Raw genomic sequence first — 23,866 nt, 5'->3', positions numbered from 1 at the left:
CAGAAAACAAGGCTGTCCGGTATGCAAATCAGGTCACCAGGGCATCAGGAACAGAGCAGTCATTAAAAAGAGAACCTAGAGGAGGGTGGAGCACAGCAGAACACAGAACAATTTGCAAAAGATAAAAGCAGTTGACAAATGTAAACCTAGAAGAAGGAAGAATGCAGCAGAACACTGAGCAATACAATGCATAACAGGGCAGTCAATGAGGAAGAGCAAAGGGGGCACGTGGGTGCAGAAGGATGTTAAAGGTGGGGCGCAAGGTACACGCAATATGGAGTTGAGGGACCAGGCGGTAAAGGATACGCAATGCGACGAACCAAGAATGGAAAGTGCGAGGAACGCGCAGTCGGGGAGTTGCGAGGGACCGCGCAGTCAAGGAGGTGCTGCTGTGAGCGTACCCAGGGTGGAATTGAGAGGAAGCACACGATCTGGGATTACGAGGGACCAAGCAAGTCGGGACGCGCAGCGCGCACAAGGGCAACGCAATGAAAGATTGCAAGGGGCCACGCATGTAAAGGAGGCAAAGCGAGAGCGGTGCGAGGATAGAGGTGGTGAGGGGGTGCGCGCAGCAAGCCGGGATAGAGGGGCGTGGATGGGTGCCATCCACCTCGATCGCCAGCCAGTGATCAAGCTCCAGCTCAAAATGGAAATCGGCCAAGCCGACTAAGCTGCGGGAGAAGCCCGCCAAGGGCTGAGTAAAATGCGGCCGACCATCCCAAGAAGGTCCAGGCAGCGCAGGAGAAGTCTTGTCGACGATGGAGCTGGTAGCAGCAGCTCTCAAAGGCAAAAGGGGCTGACCCAGTGAAGGTTACCCCCTACTGCGTCCAAGGTGTCTCTGCCTCAGAGGCAGAAAGCCTCCACTGTGACGGTGGCAAAGCAAGCCCTCAGGGGTCCAAAAATGGGGTGGGAGGGTGAGTCCCAGGCCGTGCCCCAGGCCATGGACGTTTTGTACACGGATGACGTTGACCTGGAGTCCCTACACATGGTCCACGAGGAAATGGAGGAGGAGGAAGACGACGGCGGCGGCAACACCGGAGATGATGTGGGCCTAGTGTCCTGGTCATGCCAGCTCCACCGAGAGATGTATCCGTGGACATCCTATCCACCCTGCACACTTTGGTGTCTGAAATCCAGAAAAGGATGCCGCAAGGCTCTGTTCCTGTGGCCCCCGATCAGCCTCCGGCTAAGAAGAGGAAGCGTCATCTGATGCCCCTGTATAAGCCTCCACATCCTCATCTGGTGTACCCACCCCCCCCCCCGCGTGGACCAGGACACGGGACGGACACAGCGACGATATCTTCACGACGGGCGGATCTCCGCAGCCGATGGCGGCGTCCCCACTGGATTAGGTGGAGTCGTTCCATTTCATGGTCACCAAAACCTCTGAGCTTTTCCACCTTGAGCCCTTAGCAGACCAAGAAGGAGGGTTTTCTGTACCGGAGGCAGAAGGCCATGGCGGTACCCCTTCTGGATGATGTGTGGAAAGACAGCCTGGCCCTCTGAGAAAGAACCCCTGCACGGCCCCGACCAAGCGGGATAGTCTGGAGAAAAGGAACTGGGTGCCGGAGTCCGCACCCAAGTGCCTACAGTCGCATCCATCGCCGGACTCTGTGGTTTCGGTGACCGCAAGTGAAAAGTAGTCAGACCCTTCCTCAGTCCCTCCGGACAGCGAGGGGAAGAAGTTGTACGCCTAGGGGATGAAGGTTATTTACACTGCTGTGTCTACCATCAAGATGGCCAACGCACTGGCGATCCTGGCCATGTACGACAGGGAGCTGTTGTACAAGCTAGGTCCGATTCGGGAGTAGCTCCCAGATGACAAGAGGGTGGAGGCGATCGCCCTCTTCCAGGAAGAAGAGGTGGCCTCAGACCATGCCATCATGGTAGCGCTGGACATCGCTGACACAGGCTTCCAGCATATGGGGAACGGTATCTGCCTCTGTCGTCAAGGCTGGCTGAAGGCCACAAATTTCCACCAGGAGGTCCAGGCGAAGGTTCTGGACATGCTGTTCGACGGAGATAACCTTTTTGGCACAGTTACCGACGGATCCCTGCAGGCCATCAAGGCAGGTACAGAGACGACCTGTACCCTGAGCATGCTCCTGCAACACTGATCTTCCTTTCACTCCTCCGGAGAAAAGTTACAGATGCCGTTCCAAGGCAGAACGCCAGTGCCAAAGCAGGATGATGTTCTACACCTGGAAGCAGGGGGCCACTCCTTCCCTGGCGCTCACCAAGGAGGCACAGGACTTGTGGCACTGGGCCGTCGGACAAGAGATGTTCTTCGTCCCCTTTCACCTGGCTGGAGTCAAGACACCATTGGCTGGAGTCAAGACACCATTGCCGACTTCCTCATCAGGGAATTGCACTCCTGCCATGAGTGGGAGCTTCTAAACAGAAAAACAACGGTTCCACCGTAATAGAGAACAAATTCTTAAAGAATCTCAAAAAATAGATTTGATATTTCAGTGTTAGTTAATTCACTGAGATTTTGATGGATGCCAAATCAAGATTCAAGAAGCCTACAAGAAAATATATTTGGATTCAATCAATGAGTTACAAAAAAGAGAAAAACTTATATCAACTGTATATGTGCAAATAGATACTCACAATGAAAAAGAGAAAACATATTATGATTATGACATAATTCAACCAAATCACACTTACGCCAGTGAATAATGTCCAAAAATGAGAAGTTAAGGACAGAGAAAAGTGTGAATAAAACATTTGTTAAATAAAGAAAGGGAATTTTGAGAAAAAGAGTATAAGGACAGGAAAGAGTATTTTCTTTCTTTGTCTAAACTCGTAATTTTTAAGGGTTGTTTGTCCTTCTTCACTCTTTATTCATAGTTCTCTTGGCAGGACCAGATTGACCACATCTTCATCAAGTGGGGCAGGCCCCAGATCGATCTGTTTGCGGCGAACTCCAAATGCCAGAAGTTTGCCAGCAGGTTCCACCAACCGAGGACCATGGGGGACGCGTTCTCCTTTCCGTGGGAAGGCCTGTTTCTGTACGCATTCCCGCCGTTGCCTCTCCTGCCGAGAGTCATCAACACACTCAGTGCTGATGCAGGATGATACTCATCGCCCCGGCATGGCAAGGGCAGATTTGGTACCCGGGCCTCGTCGCCTCTGGTCAAACTGCTGGTAGTCCCGGGTCTTCTCACCAGAAATGGAGGTGCAATCCTGCACCACGATCCAGAATTGCTGAACCTCAGGGTTTGGCTCCTGCAGCCCTAGAGTTTGGAGGATACCAGTTGCCAGGGAACTGCAGGGTGGTCCTTTCCAAGGCTAGAGCGTCGTCGACTCCAAGTGCTACGGTCACAAGTGGAAGCGTTTTGCGACATGGTGGCGGTTGCAGAAGATCACCCCTCTGAGGGTCACGGCCCCGCAGATTCTTCCACACTTGTTGTCCTTGGCAAAGGCGGGACTGGCGCACACCTCTATCAAGGTTCATCTGGCAGCTATCTCCCGCTACAGCAGGTTTCCAGGAAGATCTTCTCTTTGGTCCCATCATCACGTCAAGGAGTTCCTCAAAGGACTGTTTCGATCTTTCCTGTCGGTGAAGGCTCCTGCCCCGGCGTGGGAACTCAACGTGGTGCTGACTAGGCTCATGTGGGACCCCTTCCAGCCTATGCATCAGGACCCTCTCAAGTTCCTCTCACGGAAAACTGCTTTTCTTGTGGCCATCACCTCTGCCAGGAGGCTGGCTGAGATCCAGGCCCTATCCTGCAAACATTCATATCTGACTTTCCACAAGTCTAGGGTGCTGCTGCGGACGCACCCCTCCTTCATGCCGAAGGTTCCATCGGAATTCCACCTCAGTGAGCCTTTGATGTTACCTGTGTTTTTCCCAAAGCCTTTGTCACCGGCTGAAATGGTCTTGCACTCGCTGGACGTTGCTCCTGCCCTGAAGTTCTAGTTTTCAGAACATGTCTCAACTGTTCATGATCTTTGGTTCTGCGAACCATGGGAAGGCCTTGTCCAAGGCTTCCATCTCCAGGTGGCTCTCCGGCTGCATCACGCATGTTCACCGGTTGGTGAAATTACCGCTGCCTGGTCGTCTGAGAGGCTCCTCCACCAGAGCGATTGCTGCAACCACGGCGTTCCTGTCTGGTTTACCTCTGCTGGACATCTGCAGCGCTGTACGTGGAGGTCCACACACACCTTCACGAAATTCTTCTGCATTGACAGGGATTCCAGAGAGGAGTCCAGAGTCGGCCAAGCAGTGCTACGTAACCTATTAGCTTGAGGCGAGTATGTTCCAGAGGTAAGAGTAATTGCTTCTGTTGAGCCTTGCCTCCTCCCGTGGTTGTGTAATGTTGTACTGCTATGTATTCGTTATTCATGAGCATTTGAATCCATGCTAGACCACATGCTGGAAAAGGAACAGGTTACTTACCTGTAACTATTGTTCTCCAGCATAGGTATGGCATGGATTCACATGTGAACCCTCTCTCCTACTCTTTCTCTCTCCTACTTATCTGTGGCTCTTCTTAGTCATCCTGCCACCTTACGTGGTTACCAAATCTGAAGATGCGTGCCAAAGGAGGGGCTTATGGAGAGGACGGTCATTGGATGGGGCAGTATGACCCAGAGAGCAGTGATTGGTTTAGAGGAGAAATGCAGTTTTACCAAGGATTCCTGGCTTGACGACTGGAAATATTCATGATCATGTAAATCCATGCCAGACACATGCAGGAGAATAATAGTTACAGATCAGTAACTTGATCCTTACAGGTCTTCTCGATTTTCCCCCAATCCCCTCCTTCCCCCTCTCCACCCCCGGTCGAGGTGGTGGTCTGGTGATCATTTATCACACTTTTCTCACTCTCAAACGCCTGCATATCCCCATAGAACACACTCTGCCAGGTGAACTTCTACTGATAAGGGTGAAAGTGTCCCCTAGTGGTATATTGCGCACCCTCACAAAAAATAGCTAGTTTTTTTACCAACTTCTCTCAGCCTACCACTGATTTAGCATTGAAAAACCGTAATCTTGTTGTGTTGGGAGATAATCTTCATCCCAATGATCCCACTGACCTATATGCCAAAACTCTGGTAGCAAGTCCGACGGACTCCTCTTTTAGTTTTCGTAACTCCCTTCCTACTCGTTGCAGTGGAAACTCTCTTGATCTTATTTTTTCAGATAAAAACCGTCCAACTACCTTTGCTCCCCTCCCAGTATTATGGTCTGATCATTCTCTGATGCCTTTTATTGTGACAACCTTAGTCCAGCTGATAAAAGTCTCACACTGTTTCCAGACCTGGCGGTTCTGGAGCAGAGTTCACCCCTCCCTAATGGCAGATCAATTGGAGATGGCCACTAATCATTTAAGGACAGTGGAGGGACAGGATCCCTGTACTGCTCGCCTTACAGCATTGACTAAAGTAGCATATATTTTAGCACCAGTAGAATCTCGGTTTGGTCAGTCCAAGCCCCACGCACCCTGGTTCACCAGTATATTACGAGCCTGTGCAAGAGGGACGTTGTTTGGAGCGTAGATGGTGGACTAATTATGACCCTGAAGCCCGTCTAGCCTACAAACATGCAGTATTAGATTACTACAAAATGATTATTAGTGACATATCAAATTTTTATGCTAATCGGATCATGAAGGCAACATGCTCCTCGCAGGAGCTTTTTAGAGTGGCTAAAGTACTCTCCTCCCTCCCTTCGATAGCAAAGGATAAAGCTCATGATTCCCAGGTACAGTGTGAGGCTGTTAATGTCTTTTGTTTGGTATAATATCAGGCGTATCCGAGAGGCAGTCACCGACCAGAACCAGCCACATTGGTTAGCGGGCATGAAGGCTAGTCCCCCTATCAACCAAGAGATACCCACCTCAATCAGGCTTTTCACTTTGAACCTATAACTGTTCATATTGTTTCCAAGGCCCTGAGTCAGCTGAAATCTGCACCCCCCCTTGATCCAGGCCTGCTTCATGTTCTTAAGACCCCCCCAAAATTATTTCTGCATTATCCTCTGTGGTGATCCCAGTCTCTTTGAAGCATGCGTTGGTTACTCCCCTCTTAAAAAAATAAAGAATCTTGAATCCCACTATAGTGGACAGCGACCGGCCTATTTCTTTATTGCTGGTGATGATGAAACCTATGGAGGCTGTGGTTACCCCCCGCTTTTTCCCCATTTTTCTTGAAACTAATTGCTGCACTGCTACCAATCGGACTTTAGGCCCTTGATGGGTACAGAGTCTGTCATGGTTGCTATTCTGGATGACCTAGCCTTGCTTCAGGACCGTGGAGGGGTTGGATTATTGATTCTTCTCAATCTCCCAGTGGACTTCAATACTGTGGACCATGGCATGCTCCTGACTCAGCTGGAGCAAGCAGGGATCTCAGGGGTCCCCCTTGCCTGGTGTTCCTCATTTCTGACCGAGCGAACTCAGACTGTTTCTTTTCAGGCTTGTCGTTCCTCTCCTTCTTTTCTTTTTTATGGGGTGCCGCAAGGATCGGCTCTTCCTCCACTTTTGTTTAATCTATATCTACGCCCATTGGCAGATTTTGTCTCGGAGTGAGGAGTCCACTTTTATACGTATGCTGATGATACTCAGCTGGTGTTTCTGCTGGACTCTCCCACTAATGAGCCTATCTGTAAATTGAGAGACTGTGTGTCTTCTATTGGAAAATGGATGCCTGCCAACTGGTTGAAGCTAAACAGGGAACTAAACGAAGTTCTTATGTTCGGCCCCCAGACTGCCATTAACACTTGGAGCTCCCAGTTCTGGCCAGACTGCCTTGGCCAATGCCCTACCACCAGTATGTCTGTGAAAAGTCTGGGGGTAAGGCTTCTTCCTCTGACTCTCGTAAATCCTAGTTGTGGCAGTTTGTAATACTGGCTTAGGGAAACTCAAAGTATTGAAGAAGATTCTTCCTCTTCTCCCGGTTATTACTGCATTAAGGTAGTTACCTCGTCAATCATGTTTTTTTTTTACTATTGTAACAGGGTCTACCTGGGACAGCCGAAACAACTGGTGCAGCGGCTGCAAGTATTGCAAAAATCTGCAGCTCGGCTAGCCCGTAATGTTCCCAGATTGACCCCGTCTGTGGGCATGTTACAACATCTTCACTGGTTGCCAGTGAAGTCTCGAGTAGAGTTTAAAACCCTCTGTGTGACGCTTCGGGCTCTTCATGGCATAGGTGCCTTCTATTTGAAAAACAAGTTAGAACGCTACTATCCCACCAGGTTTCTTCGTTCATCTTCCCTTGCGCTTTTGAAAGTGCCTCGTTATCAATATGCTTGCCTTGGGGGCTGCTCCTTTTCAGTTCTGGCTCTGACTCTGTGGAACGGGCTTCCTGTCTTCCTTAGGGAAATTGAGGAAATCTTCTGTCCGCAAAGCTCTTAAGGCCTATTTGTTTTAACACACACTTCCGTTATTTGAACTTCCTAACCCCCCCAGCCCCTCACCCCCCCACCCAGATATCTCTGCCTTTATTCAGCTCCTAGACGCGTATGTTGCATAGTTGCGCTTTATCAAGTCCAGATACAATACAATATGACTTGCGCTGTTTATGTTGGATTCAGTTTCACATGTTCTCTCATTCTGACATATTAACTTATTGTCCTCCCTTTATGATTGTTTGTTTCAGAGTTGAGGTCTGCGAGATTATTTTCCTTTTTCATCCTGAAATCCAACTTAGTCTTGTACAATATGTTAATTGGGTTACTGTTATTTAATGTTAGCTTGTACTGTAATCCATCGTCCTATCAATGGACCTTCATATTCTGGGTCAACACTAAATGCTATCAGCGTGTATGCTGGTCTGTATACTGTGACACAACATCAGCTTTCACACAGTGAACACAGAGCTGGGACAGCAAACTTATATTAGCAACACAAGGTTACATAATGAAAGGTCGCTGTAGTGAAAGCATTTATAGAAGTAGTCAAATGCTTACTTCCACCTCTTTGCAAACCATCTTTGACTTGGGATCTCAACATGGTTCTTCATAGACTAATGCTTCTCGCATTTGAAACAATACCTAAATTCCTAAATGTTATGAAGACGCGGGGAAGCCAATCAAGATTAGATATATGATTTATTGAGATAACTTATAAGGAAAAGACCCCCAGCAATGCAGAGGCCCCCTTCCCCTTTGTAGCTTCTCCAACTGCCATAACATAGAACATAAACAAGAGCACAGCAAACGTTGTTCTATGACATCACATAGAACAGAGCGCATCAAATAGTCTTCCAGGCAGATCTCCCAGCATGCAGGCCATCTGCCATTTGGACAAGCATCATAACACATCAGGAAAAGCATCATAACACATCTTCCCCTCTTTTTTTAAAAATCAATTCAACAATTTATTTACACATCAGACTCCTTTCCCAACTCTACAACTCTTTCTCCTAATCATTCACCTCACTTATGACCTCTCCTCACTGTAACAATTCTATCTTTATTCCACACTTGCCCTCCAGTCACACGCAAAGCCCTTTTCATGACAGCTACGACTCTGACCGGATCAGAATGAAGGGAATCACCCTTACGCTTCACTACCCCTTTCTTTATCCTAACCCAATCTCCACTCTCCACATGCAATTCTTTCCTTCCTCTCCTCCTGTTTTCACGCATGACCCATTCAGTCTTTTTTTTTACTAGTGATTTTCTTGCTTCATCAATAATCACATCCGTCTCTCTACTCCTGCCGAGCCATGGCGGACACGCCAAGGAATATGGCTTTCGGCCCCTCATAAGTTCAAAAGGGCACAGTCCTGTAGTGGAATGTGGCGCCATCCTCAGAGCCCACATCCTACTTTCTATAGTGGCTAGCTTGTCGAATCCACACTCTTCTCCCATGCGAATGCTCTCCATTATACATCTATTCATCCTTTCAACTACTCCGTTTGTCTCCGGATGGTATAAGGAAGTTCTTTTGTGACCAATACCACACTTCCTTAAGTAATTTGCAAAACACCCTCCTACAAACTGGAGACCGTTATCAGTTAACACGCTTTCAGGCAAACCCTCATTTGCAAATATTTCCTGCAATACTTTAATCATGCTTTCTCCCGTAATATCCCTCACAATCTTAAAATCTACCCACCTGGAGAACAATTCCTCAACCAAAACTATGAACTTCCCCCGTCCATAGCCTAATTCCACCGGGCCTAATATGTCCATAGCAAGATCACACCATATTCTCGATGGAAGACCAACATCCACCAACGGCTGTTTCTTAGCCACAATTCCCTTCCCGCCTTTGATACACAACTGACAATCAGCCAAACATTTTTCAATTTCTTTATCAAAGCCTGGCCACCAATAATCGGCTCTCAACACACCCTTGGTCTTGGTAACTCCAATGTGGCCTTCATGTGCTAAATTGATCACCTTTTTCCGTAAACCAATAGGCACCACTGCCCCTCCCCACCTGAACAAAATGTCATTGGCAACAGATAGTTCGTCCTTCACCTCCCAATATGGTTTCACCCCTTCTGCCAGTCCCATTTTACTAGGCCATGATGAGGAGACTACATACGGAATTACTTTGTTAATTGCTTCATCTCTTCTTATCTCATCCAACCACTCTTGCTTGGATACAATTCCATTGGTGTTCACAAACACTAATTCCATCTCCTCATCATCCACAACATCTGGAGCAATTACTCTCAGCCTGGACAAACTATCAGCAAGTACATTGTCCTTTCCAGGTATAACATCCATCCTAAAACAATGTGTCTGCATCCTGGTGACCCAACCAGCCACTCTACTTGAAACCTTGTCTAGGCCTTTGTTTTCAAAAATAGCTTTCAGAGGCTTGTGATCTGTTCGGATCACGAACTCCACGCCCCACACAAAATTCCTGAAACGCTCGACAGCCCAAAAACATGCCAGGGCCTCCTTTTCTAGAACAGAATATCTCAATTCTGCTCCCTTAAGACCTCTCGAGGCATGTGCTATTACCTCCTCTGACCCGTCCTCCTGCTTCTGGGATAATACCGCACCTAGTCCGCATTCACTAGCGTCTACTGTAATGATCGATAATTTCCTTGTATCGAAACACCCTAAAGGATGAGCCATGTTAATCTCTTCCTTTATTCTGGTAAATTCCAGGTCGCACTTTTGACTCCATACAAAATCGGCACCTTTCCTCAAAATTTTTCTCATCTCCTGCACTTTGTCCGCATAATTCTCTACAAACTTTTGGTAAAATTCAGTCATACCAAGAAAAGAACGGAGTTCGCTCTTATTGCTCGGTTTCTCAATGTCCTTTATAGAGTTCATCATGTCTTCCTTGGGTCTGATACCATCACCCGATACCTTGTGACCCAGATAATCCACTTTTGTCACAGCAAACTTACATTTCTCTTCTCTCAATGTAATGCCCCTCTCTTCAAATATTTTCAACACCCTGCCCAAATTCCTATCATGTTCTTCCAAAGTCGCTCCACTTACCAACACATCATCTTGAAAACAAAACACACCTTTCAAACCTCTCAAAAGTCGATCCATGATTTTCTGAAACACTGATGAGGCTGACGCCAAACCAAAAGGCATCCTCTTAAATTGAAACACTCCTTCGTGCGTCACAAAAGCCGTGACCTTCCTACATGCCTCCTCCAATTCCACCTGATGTTATGCGGACGTCATGTCGAGCTTCAAAGTATTTTCCCCCACCCACCATGGTTAACATCTCACCCATGTTGGGTAGTGGGTGCCTGTCCACCAAAACACACTTGTTTAACTCACGCATGTCTACACACAGTCTCAAATCTCCGGAACTTTTCTTGACAATTACAACTGGGGAGACACACTCAACTCCCCCCGCTCTTTCGATCACACCCGACCTTAACAGCTTCTCTAACTCTTTCTTTACACTATCTTGTAGGGCAAAATGTACCGGTCTGAGCTTCGCCACCACAGGCGTACTCCCCCTTCTTAGGATTATTTGATGTTGAAAACCTTTCACCTTTCCCAACACTTTATCAAATACCCCGCCATACCCTGAGGCATATTTGCTGGAAAATGGAGACAACTCTGATACTTGCAAAACCTGTTCTGGGTGATTGGGATCAAGTCCGATGCCAAGGTTCTTTTGTTCTCTCCATCCCAACAATGATTGGCCCTTCTTGGTAACATACACCTTGCCCTCACACCTGCGTCCTTTAAACTCGAACTTGCTCCACACATAACCCAGTAACTCAATCTTATCTTGGTTATAACCACCAGGATTGATGTCAGGTTCCGACAATGCTGATACCACACCTTTCATCTCAGGCTCAAATGCACCCCTAGACAGCAGAGTGATTTTTGACCCAGAGTCAGCCATCATCGATACTTTACGGCCATTCACTGTCAACACAGCATAGGGACGTTCACACTCATCTGAACTCCCTCCATTGGCAACCACATTTACAGTATTGACGTTAACATTCTGCAATGGCATCACTGTATCGTCCTCAGATGATCTTCCGTCTTCTTCCTCATTTACATAGAGAACCTTTCTTTGCCCTGCCTGGCCGAATTGGAAGTTCTTGCAGCATGTCGCAAAATGTCCTCTTCTCTTGCACTTGGTACATACAGTTTTCCGACCTGGACATATCACAGAAGACGCAAAATGTGATGCACTGGCTCAGCGATAACAAAGTCTCTCGTCTCTCTTCTCATTCTTCTGCGTTGGTTCTTGACTCTTCTTCTCTTCAGCGTTATTCCGATTCGTCGGTTTGTTTCTTCCTCTTCTTTTGCTTTTCGCTTCACCCACATTTAGTATCTCCGGTTTATTTTCTCTGGCTTCTCCACTCTCGGTCCTCGAAAGCTTTGCCACACATGCCAGAGAATGTTCTACCCGCTTGGCTAGATCCAACACTTCGTCCAGGCTTGGCTCATCTCTTAGCCAAAGTTCCTCCCGTATTTTGTTGGATCGACAGTGGGTCATGAATTGATCGCGGATGCGTTCATCAAATGCTCCTTGGAACTTAAATGTCAAGGCCAGATGCCGGAGTGCTGTCACATACTCTTCAACAGATTCCCCTTGGGCCTGCACTTGCATGCAAAAATTATATAACGCTCCAGGATCGTAGTGGTCTTGGGATTAAAATGCTTGTCGAGTTTCAATAGGGCTAACTCAAATTCATTCAGGTCATCACCACCACCATCTCCAGTTAGCTGAGGAAGAGTTTCAAAAATTCTCTGACCCTCGTACCCTAGGAAGTGCAACAATAAAGCCACCTTTCTCTCACTGGAATAAGATGTTCCTCCGGCAGCCTTCATATAGTGCATAAACCCCTTGCGCCATTGAGGCCAAGCTATCTTTGCTGCTCCTGGGGTGGGCATGAATATAGGTGGGCCCGCTATGCCTGGTAAAGCTGCCATCTTCCTCTCTGCTTGTATGACCCAGTAGGGGTAAATGAAATGCTTTGGACGGAAAGTTCACGTTTTAGTCCTAAAATACTAATCGCCAGAATGTGTCCTGTGCTTCTCAACAGATTTCCCCCTTAATATGCTGCCCGTGAATCAGGCGCACATCTTCATGTTCATCTCGCACCTCTATTGCAAGCCCAAAGGTAAAGTCATCATTCGCCTTGAAGTGTGCACCCACGGTACGTATTCCACGGTCGCTTGCGGTATAGATTTTGCCCTCTAGCAAACAAGCTTTGCAGGGCGCACAGCCCTCTTTATTACGTTTGCCTTGCGCCTTTATGGGAGGTCTTACGGTAATTGGCAAGCACCGCCGCTCGGCTCCCCTTTTCTCTCACGGTTGTAGCCGAAGATCGATCGGATCCTTGACACACTTGTGTGACTGCGGATCAGTCACTGGTTGCAGCGCGTACAAACACTTACTTGAGGAAATGCTGACAGCTCCGATGATGACTCGGCGTCCGCTCGACGCTGTGGGGAAGCGGAGCAGCCTGCCGAACGCTGGATCAGTTCGCGGCGGAGCGAGTGAAGTCTTCCTCGCCACAGGCCGCTCGACGCCGGGATGAGGCGGAGCAACCCGAGTAAGTAGGTAAGATTCGCCGCTCACGCTGGGGAAATGACCGCTCCTTCTCTTCCAGAACCGCCGCTGCAGCTGCACAGGGGGATTCAGGATGTCGCTGCTGGTGCTTTTCGGGCCGCTCGACGCCTAGCAGTGGCGGAGCAACCCGCGGAGGTCGGCAGGGGGGGGCAGGACTTTACTCCGCCGTGACCGCCGCTCTTCTCAGCGCAGGGCACCGCTTCAACGCCGGGGCAAAGCGGAGCGGGCCAACGGCGATACTGCTGGGGGTCTCCTTTCTCCCATGTCTTCGGCTCAACATCCCATCCTCGTCGCCATTGTTAGGAAGACGCGGGGAAGCCAATCAAGATTAGACATATGATTTATTGAGATAACTTATAAGGAAAAGACCCCCAGCAATGCAGAGGCCCCCTTCCCCTTTGTAGCTTCTCCAACTGCCATAACATAGAACATAAACAAGAGCACAGCAAACATTGTTCTATGACATCACATAGAACGCAGCGCATCAAATAGTCTTCCAGGCAGATCTCCCAGCATGCAGGCCATCTGCCATTTGGACAAGCATCATAACACATCAGGAAAAGCATCAAAACACTAAATGCTTGTTAAAGCATCTCGCTTTAAAAAAAGCTTTTTTTCACTTAAATAGGAAGGTAGAGGAGCCACTCCTTATAATATATAGAGATTTTCTGGTATTGATCACATACCCCGGGTTTGTCAAAACTCCACATCAGACAGTCGAGTTGACAGCGTTTTTCTAACACTGTCTTTCAAACAGCTTAAAACCAAAGCAAATGTAAAGAAAAGGTCTATACAAACTAGTACGTATGGAATTTCTTTTTCATTGACAGAACAAAGACTGTTGTGAAAGCCAGTCGGTTCTTTGTAGCCTACTCCATCGTTTAGGTAGGTAAAACAGGAATAGCTAAATAGATTGTATGATCTATACAAAAATTATTTTCGGTTAGCGAAAAATTGCAAGTTACACCCATGACAAAGTCACATGTGCAGCAAGATCAATGTTTGCTTTCTTGCTACTTGACTCCATATGCAACATTCTGACATGGAGCACACTAAATACTTTCACCAAACACTAGTAAATAGGCAAGGCAAAACCAGATTCCCAGGCGGGACAAACAGTAATGAGAAATGTGTTTTTCACTGTCCCTGTAACCCACTCTCCTCGAAAATACTGCTTACTAATTGACATTTTGCAGATTTGTTTAGTCCCTTGCACCCAACCTCGTAGTGAGTATGAGAAAAATTGGTTCACTTACGAGACATACATAGATGTGAATTTTAATCACTATAGAAGTACAATTAAATACTTGGCCAAACATTCAAACCTGGAACAAATCACTATTGTTCACAAAAACCCATTTACACAAAGGCAAAATCAATTGGAGGATTGATTCGACTGGTGCATTGTGGATAGCAGACCACTCATGTATGCTTCCTATTACAGGACTACCACAATAACCAATTACATTACAATGTCGAATCTAAAATGTCACCAAAAAGTTGAAACACTCCTCATCAACCACTCAAGGGCAGACTACACACAGAATATGACTCTAATTTGTCATGCTGAAGAAATACTGTTCTCCAGCATGGGGTCTGGCATGGATTCACATGCTCATGAATATTCCCCGTCGTCAGGCTGGGAATCCTCAGTAAAGAAAAAATCACTATCAGTTTTGTTTCTGATCTGTCTTTCTTAGTAGTAACCAATCACTGGTGTCTGGGTCATACTGCCCCCAGCCAATGACTGCCCTCTCCCTAAGTCCCGCCCCTGGAAGCCATCCTCAGATTTTTACCGCACATTCAAGTGTTGGGAGTCCTCGTGCTATAGCTCTCGAGCTTTTTTGTGTTTTCGCACTTTTCCAAAGAGATTTATCTCATTTTTCAGTTAAATCGAGCCTCAAGCTCCACCGTTTCTTCTTCTGATCAACGGGAACCCATTTCGGAATTTTCTACGCCTCTCAAGGGTGAAATTTTCATCGAGCTACACTTCTTGGAGGATTCCAGAAGTTCTGAGGCCTAACTCGTGGACATGGCCCAGGAGAAAGGAAGCTCGACACCCGGCAAGCTGTTCAGGAACTGCCCTGGATGCAAGCTACAGAACCTGTTCAAGGAGGACGAGCACTCGAGGTGCCTCTACTGCCTTCACGAGGACAAAACGCACGTGGAGAAGGACTGTGCGTTTTGCGTGAGCATGTCGGAACGGACCATGAGGGATCGTCAGACCCGTCTCGCCAACTGGCTGGAAGGCAAGAGCCCAGCAGGTGACAAGTAGTCGTCGGAGTGGTCTTCTAAATCCTGTGAGGGCGCCCCGGAGACGGGGACCCAACAGAAGGCAAAGCACTGGGAGTCCGCGGGCAACGGGGGCACCAAACAGTCGGGCTCCTCGGCTGCCAGGCAGGGCGCACCTTCATCGATGCCATCAATCACGAGCCAACGCTCTGGCTCGGGGAAGAGAAAATCTGAGAACCCGGCCAAGCTTCTGGAGAGGCCCCGGACGATCTCGAAGGAACTGGCCGAAGGGTAGCGAGGCGGTGACCCTCCCTCTAAGGTGAAGGCCTCAAGCGCGCCCAAGGTGGTGAAGGCCTTGATTCACCTGGCCAAGGCCTCTATTGAGGGATTCGCTGCGGCCCTGGCGGAGCCTGTGGAGGCTACCCCAGTGGAGGCGACCTCGGGGCCCAGAGTTTCCCTGCTTCTGCGGAGGGAATCCTCTTTTAGGCCCATCGAGAAGACCCCGGTGGAAAAAGAGTGGGGGGCTGGTGGCCATTACGGACATGGACACAGCCTTCGAGGAAGAGCTGGTCGAAATCGAAGAGGGACTCGACAAGCATTTGGAAGACGCCCGTTCCCACGGGAGGGATCCCGACGAGGGGGACGACAAGAGCGAGGGTGGAGGAGGAGCAAACGTCGCAGCCCGAGCCACAGGACAACTCAGCAGCCATTTTGACAGCAATCCAAGCCTTATGCACGGACATAAGGAGGAGATAGTCCCTACCCCCGACGGACAACCCGACTGAGCCGGGTCTGTCGGGAAGCCCTCCAAGCAAGAGGAGGAGGATTCATCAAACCCCACCTTTTTAGCCCTTGCGGTCCTCTCATCCTTTGTCTCCCTACCCTATCGCGATGGACGACACCGGAACAGATACGGCCATGACGGTAGACGGATGACGACGGCGGTGACGACGGGACTGACCTCTCGTCGCCGATTCCTCGGGCATCCCCGCCCGGCGAAATCGGCTCGTTTCACGCCATGATTGCCAGGGGGTCCGAGCTTTTCCAGCTCTGTCCCGAAGAGAAGAAGAAAGAAGGCTTCCTCTGCCAACAGCGTGAGGCCAAGAGGAAGACGGTCCTTGCAATGGTACGAGAAGAAGTACCGGGTCCCTGACGCCGCCCATTTGTACCTTAGAGCGCAACCGACTCCGGATTCGGTCGTCTCGGCAGCGGCCAAGAAGAAAGCGGGGGGGGGGGGGCATCGACTTCTACTTCCCCGCTGGACGGCGAGGGAAAGAAACTAGATACCATGAGACGACGAGTCATCTCTTCTGTGGCGACGACGATTAAGACGGCCAACACCCTAGCGATTGTGGCCCGCTACGACAGGGAGTTGTGGTACAAGATCGCCCCACTGTTGGACTTCATCCCGGACGACAAGAGGACAGAGGCCCTGGCGATCCTGCAGGAGGGTGAGGTGGCGTCAGACCACGCAATAACTGTGGCCGCGGACATTGCCGACACCTGTTTCCGCCAATTGGGCAACAGCGTTTGCCTTCGACGGCAGAGGTGGCTCAAGGCGACAGATTTCCGCCAAGACATTTGGACATGCCCTTCAACGGTAACAACCTGTTTGGGAAGATGGTGGATGAGTCCCTTCAGGCCATCAAGACCGACAAGGAGACGGCTCGGGCCTTGGGAGTTCTGCAGCAACGACGGCCGCCCTTTCGGAACTCCGGAGGCAAGCAAGGTGCCTCCAAGGGATTCGGCGGCGGCTCCTCGACGTACCATCAAGCGGCCCATTCCTCGTCGCAAGAAGCCTACAGGGGACGAGGCAAGTCAGGTGGATCTCACCGTCGTCGCCAAGGAGGCCAAGGCGGCAAGGCGGTTGCCAAGCAAGACTGAACCGGCCGATGCGTCGGGCCCCCACCGAAGCACCCCGGTTGGAGGCCGGCTGACAAGGTTCGTCAGTCTGTGGGAGTCCATCTCCACCGACCGTTGGGTGCTAGATTCCCTGGCCCAGGGGCACACACTCGAATTTCTAAAGAAGTGCCCCCGCATTCCTCTCGTGGCCAGGAATGAGAACCACGTCCCTCAACTGCTGTTGGAGGTAAAGGCGATGCTCAAAAAGGGTGCCATCGAGCTCGTCCCAAAGAGGCTGCGGGGCTCCGGAGTACACTCAAGATACTTCCTTGTCAGAAAGAAGACAGGCGGATGGCGTCCCATCCTGGACTTGCGTCGATTAAACAAGTACATCAAGGCATAGAAGTTCCGGATGGTCACCCTCCAGCACGTGCTGGGACAGCTGGAGGAAGGCGACTTCCTATCGTCTTTGGATTTGGAGGATGCATACTTTCACATCCCCATTCTAAAAGGACACCGCAAGTTCCTCAGGTTCGTGGTCCAAGGACGGCAGTACCAGTTCAAAGCCCTCCCATTCGGATTGAAGTCGGCGCCCAGGGTGTTCACCAAGTGCCCCCCCCAAATCCCACCTGGTCCCGTCGCAGGTCGCACTGTTTCTGGGAGCGACGCTCTATACAAGTGCGCGACTAGCTTCGCCGTCAGAGGAAAGGACAAAGGCTATCCTGGGCAAGGTGCAGCGTCTGCTGGCCACGGACCTGGCCAGGGTGAGGTCCATCAAGTCCCTTCTCGGGATGATGTCCTCATGCATATATCTAGTGCGCCTGTGCAGGCTTCGGATGCGTCCTCTACAGGAGTTCCTCGACGCCCGTTGGGTGCAAGCGACGGGCAGTTTCGAAGACAGGATCTCTCTCAATGAGACATTCCGCCAGGGAATCCGGTGGTGGGGTGCCCGCGAGCATATTGCGGCGGGCACCGACCTTCAGACCCCAGCTCACACGGTGACCACGGATGTCTCCCTGGAGGGGTGGGGAGCGCACACGGGAGATCTACTCTCGAGAGGCCTTTGGCTCCCGGAGGAGAAGCCACTCCACATCAACATCCTGGAGCTCCGAGCAGTCTTCTGGGCCCTCAGGTCTTTTCTCCCGTCCCTCAAGGGCAAGGTGGTGAGGATCTTCACCGACAACACCACCACGATGGTCTACATCCGGAAGCAGGGAGGAACCAGATCCCCAGCCCTATCCAAGGAAGCACAGGACCTGTGACATTGGGCCGTTGCCCAGGGGATGTTTCTGGTACCCTTTCATCTGGCAGGGATAAAGAACACCATCGCCGACTCACTCAGCAGGGAGCTGCGCTCGTGCCACGAGTGGGAACTACGCCAGGATCAAGTGGATCAACTCTTCCGGCGATGGGGCAAGCCCCAAGTCGACCTGTTTGCGACGGCGACCAACTCCAAGTGCCAGAGGTTCGCCAGGTTCCCCCAGCTGAGGAGCATGGGCGATGCTTCTCATTCCCCTGGCATGGCCTGTTCCTGTATGCGTTCCCGCCGTTGCTGCTCAGGCTCATCAACCAACTCAAGAGGTCCCGGTGCAGGATGATCCTCGTCGCACCGAGGTGGCCGAGACAGATCTGGTTCCCGGACCTTCTGGACTTGTCAGCGTCCCCACCAGTCAAACTGTCGTCGGACGCAGATCTTCTCTCCAGAGCAGGAGACGCCATTCTTCATCACAACCTGGAGTCGCTGAACTTGCAGGCCTGGCTCCTGCGGCGCTAGAGTTTGGAGGGTACGATATCCCGGCTGACTGCAGAGAGGTTTTGCAAAGGCCAGGGTATCCTCAACTCTCAAGTGCTACGGACACAAGTGGAAGAGGTTATCTGTCTGGTACCGTGCACAGAAGATTAACCCTCTACGGATTACAGCCCCTCAAGTGCTACCGTACTTACTGTCGCTGGCCAAAGCTGGACTAGCTCACGCCTCCATCAAGATACATCTGGCAGCGATTTCCCAATACACCAGAACTGCAGGACGGTAGTCCCTGTGGTCTCATCGCCTGGTGAAGGAGTTTATGAAAGGACTGTTCTGATCGTTCCCGCCGGTGAAGGCTCCAGCCCTGGCGTGGGAGCTCAGCGTGGTGCTGACCAGGCTCATGGGCCCGCCATTCGAGCCTTTGCATTCGGCTCCATTGAAGTTCCTGTCGTGGAAGACAGCGTTCCTTGTGGTCATCACCTCTGCACGATGCGTGGGAGAGATTCAGGCCCTTTCCTGCAAGCCTCCGTACTTGACTTTCCACGAGACGCGGGTGGTGCTGAGGGATGCACCCCTCCTTCATGCCCAAGGTGCCGTCGGACTTCCACCTCAACGAGCCCTTGGTGTTACCAGTCTTTTTCTCGTCGCCTTCGTTGCCGGCCGAGAGGACTTTGCACTCGCTGGATGTAGCTAGAGCGCTGAAGTTCTACGTGAACCGAACAAAGAGTTTTCGGAAGACATCACAGCTGTTTGTGAACTTTGGACCTGTGAACCAAGGGAAGGCTCTCTCGAAGGCTTCCATTTCCAGATGGCTCTCTGGCTGCATCATGCACTGTCATCGGTTGGCAAACCGACCGTTGCCCGTCCTAGAGCCCATTCGACCAGAGCGATCGCTGCTACCACGGCGTTCTTGTCTGGTGTGCCCCTGCTGGACATCTGCAGGGCTGCTACGTGGAGGTCGATGCACACCTTCACAAGATTCTACTGCGTTGACCGGGATTCCAGGGAGGAGTCCAGAGTCGGCCAGGCAGTGCTGCGCAACCTGTTTGCTTAAGGTGAGCCTGGTGAGGAGGTAGGAGATACTTAATGTTGAGTTTTATGTAATGCCTAATGTTTAGCCTTGCCACCTCCTGTGGTTGTGCATGTGTGTGCTGCTATGTATTCTTATATTCATGAGCATGTGAATCCATGGCAGACCCCATGCTGGAGAAGGAACAAGTTACTTACCTGTAACTCTTGTTCTCCAGCATGGGTCTGGCATGGATTCACATGCAAACCCTCTCTCCCTCCCCCTCTGTGGCTCTTCACTTGGTCATACTGCCACTTTACGTGCTACCAAATGTGAGGATGGCTGCCAGGGGCGGGGCTTAGAGAGAGGGAAGTCATTGGCTGGGGGCAGTATGTCCCAGAGATCAGTGATTGGTTACTACTAAGAAAGACAGATCAGAAACGAAACTGATAATGATTTTTTCTTTACCGAGGATTCCCAGCCTGACGACGGGGAATTTTCATGAGCATGTGAATCCATGCCAGACCCCATGCTGGAGAACAACAGCTACAGGTAAGTAACTTGTTCCTTACTGTTAAGTAATTTTTTTTTTCTCATAATTTTGCTGGACTTTTCTTGATGTAATGGACAGGAGGTTTGGTGCGTGTGTGTGTGTCTGTCAGAGAGTAGCCCGAAAATATTAGTTGGTGACATCATGTTAGATTTTATTTGGTGTAAAAAGTAAGCTGGTGGATGGGTTTGTGTAGGTGAGTTTGCATCATGTATTTTTATGATAAACCAGGTACTTGGTAAATGTTGTTCACTCCTGTACCTAACTTTTGTTGTATGCTTGGTTTAGGTTGAACAGTGCTCTACGCCATGAACAGGTGTTTGCAGACCGCTTCCTCCCTGACGATGAGGCCGCACAAGCTCTCGGCAGAACATGCTGGGAAGCCCTCATTAATCCACTGGTACAGAACATCACTACCTCCGGTACTTGACAATTTATAATACATCAAATTACAACTCATAGTGCCCACTGTGACATCTCTGAATGTGTGGATCAATTAGTGTGCCATCATTTATTTTTTAGCTTTTATCATTAGTGCAAACTGATATGTTTTCATTAGCTCTGTGGTTATGTATTGTCTGCTCATGAATGCTAAACACATCTATACCCAAACAGTTGAAATCACTCCCCTATGACACAAATCCTAAGTGCACACAGGACTATACTTTTTATAGATTTTTGGCATATCTGCCAACCCACCCTTTGCTCCAATAAAAGGCCATTTTTTTTGACGAATGGCCTCTGGAAAATGTTTTTCCTCCCTATTGTTTAAACAATGGCACCTCCCCACTGTGTGGCGCAAACCACACTACCCATGTACAACATTTTGACCAGCATCTTAAGTGCCTGGGTTTGTTAAGCCGATTTTCCCTTCTAAGGGCTTTTTAATCGACACATTTGTAGTGAAACCTTTGGACGGTCGCCACTGACAGCAAAACTCCATGAGAGTTGCTTTTGAATCTCTTCTCCTTAATGCCATTTTTTTAGTTGGCCCTACTTTCTTTTGTTTATTTGTCCACAAATAGTAAAAAAGTGATTGACAGTATGGATTTGATGCTTATGTAGGCCTGGGACAGCAGTTAGCCTAATGGCTTGTTAGACGAGAGGTCTGCCACTGTCTGTTTACTCTCCACAGACCCGAAGTGCTTGGGTGGCATTGAAAACCAACCCTATTAATCTAGTGCACACACCAGTAAGGAATTATTTCTAAGTTCTTTTTAGTCTTTTAAGACTGGAAGCATTTCTCCCCTGGCCATCCCGTATACATAAGCTTTAATGCAGGTTTTGGCCCTTTGTACCACAGTATGGGTTGCAGTTCTGTCTTTTGAGATATTATAATGCCTACTGATGGAGTGTAGCACATGGTGTTAAATGTGCTAGTCATGCTGATTTTAAATGCCCAAACCGCAGGCTGCCCACAATCCAAACACATTCTGGTAAGTAATGTCCATATTTAGCAAGTTTGACGAACGGTACTGGAGAATTGCATTTCTCTTTACTGTTTATCCGTTTAAGGTGCGGGAGGAAGCGGAAGCTCTGACTGTACCATACTGGAAACGATCTGTACTGTGCACCATTGACTCGCCAAACTATTTTGACTACTTCTTTCACTAGTCCTACCTAGCATAGTCAATGGGGAAGGATGATGAGAGTGCAGTTTGGGAAAAAAATGTCAAGAGCTGCAGGCTGCAGACATAGGCCCTAATTTTGATACCCGTATTCTGCAACTGTGCCCAAAATGTGCATAGAGCCATCATTGTTACCTAGGGGAAGGGGCCATGGGAGTTTTCATTCAAAATATCTGGCTGTTGGCTCGCCAAATGTTTTTGGACTTCAATATCCATCAACCTTACCAAGCATATACTCATTGAGGAGGGACTATTGGAGTTGTCGGAAACCTATTTAGCGACCCTGCCACAACTTCTCTTGCTAGACTTTTTTGCGATGCCCCTATTCTGCAAACATCACTAGACCACGCATAGAACCGTCACATGCTGTGGTGGATGGTTGATGGGAGTTTTATTTCAAAATGTGCAGTCTGCTGCAGTGTCAGTTTATCACCTGATGTTTAATTATGTAAATTGACAGGACCTTTTTAGATTTCCTGTATTTCTAAACTCCTTTCTATATGGAAAAAAGAGAACCAATGACAGACACTCTTACCAAAATAGTTAAACAAATACCACTGGCCCTTCAAGGTCACAGAGGGTTCTAGCTCCCATCATGCACTAACCCGAACACTTCTCACCTCTTTTGCAGTATTTTTTTCCTTTTTTTAAGTCTCAACTTTACTCAACATCTTTTGATTCCTGCTACATTCTGAACTTTTTTCTCTCCTCATGGTTGGATGTTTTTATGACCTTTTCTTCTCTATAATTGCTGATTCTTGTTCATCTTCCCACCTTGCAGTAGTCAGGCATTTTTGTGGGCATCCAAGAGTCCTTCATCTGATTCACATTCCTAAAGATCAACCATCACTTATATGGGCATTTTCGGAGACCGGATAATCCGACCACTTGATGGTGTCATCCGCTGGTTATTTTGCACTCCTTGAACCTCTCTGGGAAAGTTGGCCTTGCACCTGACCTTGAAGCTAGTCCCCTTTTTAATTTTTGTGGTTCACCTCCTCTCTAGTTTTTGTTTGTTCTTTTCGATACTCTGACCCTTTACCTCCCATGAGTTCTACCTAGACCCTTGTCTCCCCCAATGGTTAGGGGTACTACCAATGTCCCCTTTCGTCTCCTTGAGCCAGACTAGTGTACATAGTACTTATTGGTAGTAGTAGCCTTTTCTTCAGGGAGCCTCCAAAAACAGTCTCAAGTTTTGTGAAGTCAAATATTAAGGCAAAAGTACTTTGTTGTTTTTGGGTGGATGGCAGGATTATGAAGGGCCGTCTTTCTGATCTTCAGTCCATCCAGGAGCTCACAGTGGAATGTCTGAGGTTACCTAGGAGTGATTTAAGGGTTTATATGTCTGAGAGTGCACTCATCCTCCCTATCCCCTGACCTTGCTCTGGAATAGGCATGTGAAAGTTAGTATGTGTTGGCCAGTTAGATTGGCTGGCTGCCAAAGGATTGTATTGTGCTTGTTTGGTGGTTAGTTTGTCCCTGCTTGGTATAAAGTTAACTCACTGCACCAAAGACTTTGTCAGCCTCTATAGGCAAGTTCTATGAATGGGTTCTAGGAGCTATTTAATATGGCAACAGTCCAACTGGAGAGAAATAAAAGCCCATCATAGGAGATTGTGGCTCAGGTTTGATGACCAGAGGCCTGAGGGGAATTGCTGCAGATGCGTGTGTTCGTTTTTCTGAACAGCACTACTGTGGGTATCGCTGCACCCCAGCACAGTCTGTACTGCACCCTTCCCTCGGGGTCTCTTTTTTTGGGCGTACCCACCCCAGAACACTCTGGAATTTTCCCTCTACACTCCATCTGCAGCCTATACCATCATGCCCTCGATCCCTGTTTGCACTCTTTCCTTGGAACAATGACCTGTGGTG

General features: G+C 49.1%; 1 protein-coding gene across 3 annotated transcripts in view; it reads left to right on the top strand.

Moving 5' to 3' along the window:
• Positions 1 to 23,866, top strand: part of CUL9 (cullin 9) — a 1,917,728-nt gene that overhangs the window by 805,822 nt on the left and 1,088,040 nt on the right. For all 3 annotated transcript variants that reach the window (XM_069608881.1, XM_069608880.1, XM_069608879.1), the window contains exon 20: positions 20,655 to 20,788. In XM_069608881.1, the coding sequence (XP_069464982.1) occupies positions 20,655 to 20,788 (134 nt within the window). The remainder of the gene's footprint in view (positions 1 to 20,654; positions 20,789 to 23,866) is intronic.

Source organism: Ambystoma mexicanum, chromosome 4q (genome assembly GCF_040938575.1).
Source record: "Ambystoma mexicanum isolate Mex_15411 chromosome 4q, UKY_AmexF1_1, whole genome shotgun sequence".
Lineage (NCBI taxonomy): Eukaryota > Metazoa > Chordata > Amphibia > Caudata > Ambystomatidae > Ambystoma > Ambystoma mexicanum.
The sequence above is the reverse complement of the archived record's forward strand: the minus strand, read 5'-3'. Positions and strand labels throughout refer to the sequence as shown.